The sequence below is a fragment of the Gracilinanus agilis genome, chromosome 1 (genome assembly GCF_016433145.1).
Source record: "Gracilinanus agilis isolate LMUSP501 chromosome 1, AgileGrace, whole genome shotgun sequence".
Lineage (NCBI taxonomy): Eukaryota > Metazoa > Chordata > Mammalia > Didelphimorphia > Didelphidae > Gracilinanus > Gracilinanus agilis.
Genome location: NC_058130.1, coordinates 410,392,267 through 410,400,979, shown reverse-complemented (window position 1 = coordinate 410,400,979; position 8,713 = coordinate 410,392,267). Strand labels below are relative to the sequence as shown.

General features: G+C 36.3%; 1 protein-coding gene across 1 annotated transcript; it reads right to left on the bottom strand.

The window, feature by feature from the left end:
- Positions 1–1,197: 1,197 nt before the first annotated feature.
- Positions 1,198–1,943, bottom strand: LOC123231555 (uncharacterized protein C1orf50 homolog). The gene has a single exon (XM_044657841.1). The coding sequence runs from the start codon at positions 1,941–1,943 to the stop codon at positions 1,332–1,334; it is 612 nt and encodes a 203-aa protein (XP_044513776.1). The 3' UTR covers positions 1,198–1,331.
- Between the last annotated feature and the right edge of the window lie 6,770 nt (positions 1,944–8,713).

Below are 8,713 nucleotides of genomic sequence, written 5' to 3'. Positions count from 1 at the left end.
TACAGGAATTCCTTTGCTCTTTGTTGTCACCACTTCAAGAAGTTCAGTATAACAAACATAAAAAGCACTGGAACAAAAGTCAGGTGCCTTGGGTTGAAATCCTGGCTTTGCTACCTGTGTGACATTGAGCTAGTCACCTAACAACTAGCCTTAGTTTTCTCATGTCCATAAACAAATGAGGATGGATTAGTTGATCTCCTAACGTCCCTCCAAGGTTTCAATTCCATAAATCCATGACTCAGAAGGTATGGTGCTCAAGTTGGGGGTTTTAGCTCACTGTAAAATAGTCAGGCTAGCTGTTCTAAATTCTATGGGGAAAACAAAATAAATTCTATGCCAATGAAACATCAAAGTTTTCATTCCTACTGTACTGTCTCAACTTTCCCTTCTATGATATTTGGAAATAGCCAATTAAATGGACTCATACTCCTTAGACAGATTAGCCCTGGACATTTCCCCCAAACTTGACCAACAAAAATGTAACTATCTTTGTCCAGAAGGCTGTATGGCTTCACAGAGGTATTTGGTTTTAAGTACCTCAAAGTTCAGGTATCTCAAACACTTAATAGCCATGGATCCCGGGCAAGTCACTTAATGTCTCAGTCTCCCCACATTTGTAAAAGAATCAATGGCTTCTAAAGGTTTCTTCCAGTTCTATGTTCCTAAAACTAAAGGCAAGAAGTTAAAGGAGTGACCACCACTCTTCTCCCCTGTACTTCTCTCAATTTTCCAGCCAAACAAGAAGGGTTAAAAGGGAAAATCAGACTAGACAGCCCTTTAAAAAAAATGGAGTCCCTTTTCCAGTCAGCCACATTACTCTACCCGCCATTCTGCATAATACATATTCCTGAGACCCTGGATGATGCTTTTGAGTCTAAAGTTCTCTGGAACAGAGTAGAATCACTTAGAGAAACATAAAAGCCAGGCCTTTGCTTGACCCTACTCCCATTCTTAAATTTCCTGAATTAATGAAGTGCCAGTGCAGATTCTTCTTTGTATAAACAGTAGTCTGCAACCTTTTCAAGAAAGCAACAATTCTTCTCTTGCCTATATAAAGTCTCTAGTGCAGCTGTGGGGAGGGATTCTGTCCATCTGGGCGAGTTGTGATGTGTAATAATGGCTACTAGCTCACGTCTATTAGCTAGGGACTCCCTGAAGCAGAGTGTGGAGCCCAAAATAGAGTGGATATACTTTCAATTCACACAGGCTCTCCATCCAAGGTACTTCTATGTACATCATATCTCACTTTTCACCTCCCACAAAAGTAGGAGGTAGGGAAGCTAAGGAGACTAGAACAGCCAGACCCACATTCTATTTGACACTGTCCATTGTCACTGAGTGAGGCCCTGGAAATTGGGCTCTGAACATTGGGGCAGAGCCATCTGCTGGTTCAAAAGCTTGTCCATGATGCTGATTTCAGCATCTTTCTTCGCGATGTTGTCAAATGGAGTCCAGGAGAGGTCATGCTGAAGCTTGTAGGCACCAAGGAACTCATTTGGACAACTTGCCCCCCATTCCTTTGGTGCAATGATGGAAAAGTATTGTTGTCCATTCGCCCGTTTATAGAGGTAGTAAATATTTCCAGGTTTTTTCACCATACTACAAGATGCATGGTGTAGTTCAGCATCTCTCTGAGCATCTTCCAATACCTTCTTGGCCTGTGATTGCAAATGCCGGATTTGCTCAGCTATAACTAGCAGCTTATTGGTAGCATTTGCTCTGATGAATTCATCAGCCTTCTGGACCTGCTGGGCGAGCTCCACGAGGTCTTCGGGGTTCCCCACGCGGCGGGTGTGGTAGGGGCTCACTAGGGCCTGGCCAGCGGCATCGGGGACTCTCTCCGTGAGGGCCCCTAGGAGAGAAACACGGGCCCTGTCGGTGGTTCTAACCTGCCTGAGCTCCCCGGCCCTCACCAAGTCCTCGCCAGCCGTCTTATGTGCCATCTTACGGGACACCACGTTCCCGGATCCTGAGACAATTCCATTTTAAAACAAAAATAATAGACTTTAAAGAAACAAAGTGGGAAAGGAAGAAAAATACAGGGAGAGTTAAAGAATCAAAATTAATTATATCACCTATATAAAGTGTTCAGAAGTTCTCTGTTTATAAGGCGTACATGTAGCTCAATCACATATTTCTTATATTGGTCCCTCAAAAAATTCACTGTATGGCTCTTAAGCCAGCATAGCTCTTTCTTCAATCTTCAATTGGTGTAATTGGGAGCAGCAGCCAATAAGACCAATTCTTATCAGAATGCAAAGAGTGCCTATGATACAACTCCTTATTTAGAAGGAGTAGTGGTAGCTAATTCCACAGTCACTGTGATATGTAATAAAATGCCATGGAGAGACTAGATTATCAAGATGCATTCTATAACTGATTCCATTTTGTTTATCATATCACAGTGAGAGACTAGACATTGTAAGTTAGAATGTGAAGTGCACTCAATGTATATTAGTTAACCAGTGTTTTGACACTATTCTCCAATCTTCCTTTTTCTCCTGCATATACATCATTACTGGAGGGAGGGGAGAGGGAGGAAAAACTTCTATTGCTCCTTATATACTGGAGTTTCAGGTCAAACTGTGAAAACTCCATGATCCTGGAAGAACTCAACCTGCTTGGGAAGGTCCATTTCAAATACTGTTAACCACTCCAAAAGCTATTGAAATTGAAGAAATGGATTCTTGGATTCATTGCTCACATGTAAAAGAGGTACCTTGTATTGACACTGAGTGACTGTGTCCTGTCACATATATTGTATTTGCTGATTGTTTGTATTAAGAGTTAATTTTGTTTTTAAATTCACATATTAATCCAATCTATAACATTCCATTATGCTATGTCACTTTCAGTAACTGTGTTGCTATTAGCTATATGTTCTGCTACATTGTCTTCATTTGTACCCCTTCCTATGACTGGATTGGAGAAAATACCATTTTAAAAGTCCAGAGACAAGTTGGAGACACTTTTCCATGGCAAAGCCATAGGCATGTTACCACAGCTTGCAATACAAGGAGGTCACATGTTGCCTGAAAGACATGTTGCTCTTTTTTGCCTTTGTTAAGTGTCACATAGATGATGATGGATGGACTCTATCAAAATGGTTACAGCTGTATCAATAACCTTTGGAGAATTTAATGAACTAGAAATCTCATTTGATTTTAATGGGTCTTCAGAAGAGATTTTTCAGATATCTAGGAGCACCACTACCTCTGACTGATTCACCTATGTTCAACTCATATGTAAGAAAAGGCAAGGGGCCATTTAGTAATAAGTACGTGAGTGACAGAGTGAAGTGCAAGAGCACTATTTTATTCCCCAACTCCACATTTATAAAAATGTAATGTATGAGACATCAGAAGTGATTTTCACTATTGTATTCCTCACCTCCACATTGTAATGGATGAAACATATGAATACATTCCTTTTACAGATGTTATAGTTTCATCCTGGAGGAGGGAGGATTTCCCATGGGGCTTGGTGACCTCTGTCAAATTTTATATTTGTAACTTCAGCTTATTCTATTATTCCATCAGAAATTTAGATTTTTGGTCACATAGCATTTTTAGACCCAAAAGATCTTCATCAGCATTGCAGAGGTTTTTCTGAGCTCTCCTGCCAAATTTTGGAATGATGGCAGTAATAGACTTTCTTAGATATATCTCACCTGAGATTGAAAGATTGGATAGATCTGGAGAGCTTGTGATAAATATCCAAGAGGTTCAAAGGGTTTTTAAATAACATATAGTAAGTGGCTATAGAGACTCGTGAATCCTAATGAGAGCTGGTGGAACCTCTCATGGCTGCAAGGAATGGGTTTGTTTGCAGTTGTCATAAAATGGGCTCTTATGATTTGGGGGATTTTGGTATTTCTTAGAATCTGCATTAATTGTTGTACTACAATTTCTAAAAAACTACTACCTGGTTAAAAAAAATCATGTACACTTACACTGTGGATCATGGCCAAGTTAAAACAGAAATAGAAATCTTTTCTGAATGAAAAACTTTGTTTTGTGCCTCCACTTGGGCTAACACATTGTTACACGGAATGTGAATTATTGAAGTGTGGTATTTCATAACATGAGTCCAGACACCCAGAAATTCAATAATTAGAATCATTATTTATTGATTAAAAAGAGAAAAGAAAAAGAAATCTACCAGCTGGGACAACACCTGGGACAGCCTTCCCTAGTGGAAGCTGTACAGACTAATATTACAATATAGCTTATATAGGTTTACAAGATACAAGGCTATCCAGGTTCTTATTTGTCAAGAAAACCCTCATCACAAACACAGATAGTCATAAGTAGATAACACTCAGATCATTCAGAGGATGTTTACTTTTCACATGTACCTAAACACTCATCCCTAGTTAGCTTATATGTTTACCTTACATTCCATCTTGACCTATTTGTTTGTACTTAAAACTCATCCAAAGTTAGCTATGTCCCTTTGTTGTCCACAGGGGAATTTGGACTCTGACCCACCACTTGCCTAGGTTGCTTAGCCTCCTAGAAGGATTAGGATAGTTTCCTAAATAATGCTGGAATGGATTAATCTACTTCAATTCTACTTTATTCTCTAACCTATTTCATTTATTCAGTCTACTTCACTATGAATTTATGATTTTAAAATTATTATTATTGTTTTTCTTCATATTTGCAATGAATATTTGATTTTTTTCTCTTTTTTCTTATTTATTTTATACTTAAGCACATGGAATCAGTATTAATATTTTTTTTTATTTTGAGGGATAATTTTATAATATACATTAGACCTAATATCAATGCATGTCCAAAAGCTTAAGACTATGGAAATCTGCCATTGATTATTAAGTATTATGGGACTTTTATTAATAATTGTGTCTAATTTCAGAAGAAGGGATTACAAAAGAGCCACTGCACAGTGCCATGAAGCACAAGTTCAAGGAGAACAGTAATCCCTGTGGGATTGATGAGAATCTGTACCAAGACAGAGGACTTGTTTTGAGGTTCGAGGAAGCCGCTCTCTTTTTTTTTTACATTTAATAATATTTATTTTTTAGAAAAGTTAACATGGTTACATGATTCATGCTCTTACTTTCCCCTTACCCCCCGAGCTCCCTCTGCCCATAGCCGATACATATTTCCACTGGTTTTAACATGTGTCATTGATCAAGACCTATTTCCAAATTGTTGATAGTTGCATTGGTGTGGAAGTTTCGAGTCTACATCCCCAATCTTGTCTGCCTCAACCCATGTGTTCAAGCAGTTGCTTTTCTTCTGTATTTCCACTCCTGCAGTTCTACCTCTGAGTGTGGGTACCATTCTTTTCCATAAATCCCTCAGAATTTTGTTGGGTCATTGCTTTGCTGCTAGTACAGAAATTCATTACATTTGATTTTACCACAGTATATCAGTCTCTGTGTACAATGTTCTTCTGGCTCTGCTCCTTTCACTCTGCATCAATTCCTGGAGGTCATTCCAGTTCACATGGAATTCCTCCAGTTTATTATTTCTTTGAGCACAATAGTGAGGAAACAGCTCTTTGACAACTTAAGATACAGGACTCCTTCATGCCAGATTTCTGACAAGTACCTTAGTTTGGTTTTGATTTTGGCTCCTCCTGCCTAAGATTGAAGGTAACATCAGAACAGGGAATCCTACTCCCCTTTTACCTCAGAACCTAATCCTTTCTCCTTTATAGTTTGGCAATTTTCAATAGTTCTGGCTGTTGATGGGTAAAGTGCTTTATCAGTGCAAATGTCCTTCAGGGTTATGGGAAATAAATCACTTTAATTGGGCCTTGCTGATGATTCAAGGACAAATGAGAGGTTTATTCTTTTTTTTACTCAGAATTTTATACATGTATGATTTTTATTTTTTTATTTTTATTTTATCCAGAATTTAATTTTTGCTCTTTTATTTGGGATATTTTGGGGGGGTCTTTTGTTTTCTTTTGACAATTGATTCGTATACCTCATAGCTCAGCCATGTATCTTAGGGTGATTCTAGTGTTGGTCAATACCCTCCACAGTGGGGATTGTGTAATCATTGTAAAATCCAATCTTTTGGAGAAATTTCAGGAAAATAAACTTACCAACACTCCAAATCAAGAAAACATATCTTTTCTGAGAAGGTGCCACAAGGATGACTGTGGAAACCCCACACTGAGTCAAAAGGTCCAGAATGAACTTTGGAATATAATGAACTGACCTGAAGGGAGTTGAACATACTTATTCTAAATGTAAACTCTTATGTCAAAGGGGACTGCCCCCAAATGGCTTTTTGTCAATGCATCTATCAATCATTTTTTATTTCTTTTTTCTTTCCCTCTTATTCCCAAATTGTTGTAATTTCCCATTGTAAAGTACAATATATTATGCACCTCTATTCAGAAGAATATTTAGAGTTATAAGCTGGTTATAAGAAATGATTCATTGGGGAGACAAGACATTTAAATTTGGGAGATTTTAGCATGTTCATCTCCCAATAGAATCACAGTGGGGATTGTGTAAATATAATCTGCTTCCTCTCCTCCCCCAAGCTCATCCCCACATCACTGTGCCACTTAATGTCATGTGAACTCTTCAAACAAGTCACAAGTCATAGGAACATGACCCAGAACTAAAGGTTACAGGTCCAGGTTCAAGAGAAAGGATAAATGTGTGGGATAAGACTTTCCTAGGAGCTCTATTTCCTTGGAGGTGGTAGTGGAACACCATGGATGAGGGAGACAGCCACATGAAGAACCTCATGGAAAGGGTTAGGTAAGATTAGGCATATATTTCTATATATCTGCTTTTTCAATTTCAGGTGGTTATTAATAGACTCTATGGAAAATAAGAAGTTGGAGTTTATAGTTTAAATTTAACAGAATAGATGAGGTAATCAACACACAGCACTTAATACCCATATCAGCTTAGTGCTCAATAACCAAAAGATCACAGATTTTGGAAAAAAAATTCACTATTTAATGAAAACTAGAAAATGGTATGTCAGAAACCAGCCATAGACCAACATCTCACACCACATACCAGGATGAAGTCAAAATAGATGCTTGACCTAGAAATAAAGTGTTATACAAATTACAGAAACTTGGAAAAGTTTACCTGTCAGATTTACAGATAAGAGATAATTAGTAATCAAATGAGACATAGAGATCATTATGAAAAATGAAATGTATAATTTTTGTTATTTTAAATTAAAACATTTGTGAAGAAACAAAACCAATGCAACCAAGATTAGAAAGGAAACAACAAATTTTGGGGAAAAATTATAATGAGTATCTCTGACAAAAGTCTGATTTCCCAAATATATAGAGAACATATATACAGAGTCAAATTTATAAAAATACAAAGTATTTGCCAGTTAAAATATGTTCAGAGATTATGAAGTTAGTTCTCAGAGGAAGAAATTAAAACTACCCATAGACATGAAAAAAATGCTCCAAATCACTATGATTAGAGAAATGGCAATTAAATAAACTCTTGGAGGCAAGTCCAAAATAAACACCTAAAAGAGTTCCAAAAAAAGGAAAAATAAATAATAAATAACTTAGAAGAAAAATTAGAAAAGACAATTATAGAAGAAAATAGCCTATAATAAAAAACTTCCTGAAGAAAATTGTTTCCAAGAAAGGAAATATAATACTTCAAAAAAGAAAACATTTTCCTAAGAAAGAAGTGCACATCCACAATGAAATGAATGGCTTTCTAAATTTTTTGAATCAGACAAATGGAAGCTAATAACTTTATTAGATAGCATGAAACCATAAATCAAATTTAAAATATAAACAAATACTAGAAAGTTTGAAAACTCTCACTAGAAAAAACAACTGACCTGGAAAACAGATCCAAGAGAAATAATCTAAGAAATATTTGATTGCCTGAAATCCATAAACAAAACAAAACAAAACAAAACAAAACAAAACAGAACCTGGCTACCATTTTGAATGAAATCATCAGGCAAAATTGCCCTGATGTTCTTGAACTAGATGAGAAAATAGAAATTGAAAGAATCTACTGATCACATTCTGAAAGAAATCAATATTTAAAAGTTCCAAGACTATTTTAGTAAAATTCCTGAACTCTGAATCCAAGAAAAAAATACAAAGTAGCCAAAAAAAAATAAAATATTTTAGAACCGTAATCAGGATTACATAGGATCTAGCAGCTTCTACATTAAAGGATAAGGAATCTTGAATATGATATTCCACAAGACTAATGCTCTAAGCCTACAACAAAAAAGATCCCCTACTCAAAAAAACTTAATACTCCAGGGAAAAATAAATAGGGGAATTCCAGATATAATTATGAAATTATCTGAATTAAAAACAAAATTTAATTACCAAATTTGACACACAAAAGGAGCCTAAAAGGGTAAACAAAATACTAAAGGAAATGAATGAGGTTAAAGTAATCACATCCCTGAAGGAGAAAGTGGTAAGCAGAATATTTGAGATACGTATGGTTAGAAGAGATAATTAAGATATTGAAGACACATAAAGGTAGTAGATGGAAACAATGATGTTTGATTACATTACTGGTAAGAAGGTGATTACTAATATGCTTCATATATCTATGGCACCTGAAATACCTAAGATACCTAAATACCTAGGATACATAAGGTACTTTAGATATTTAAGAACTTTATCACTATTACGGTAATGAATAGGAACATTAAAAACAACAGAGAGCAGGAAATAAATTGAATGATGGCAAAATAGTAAA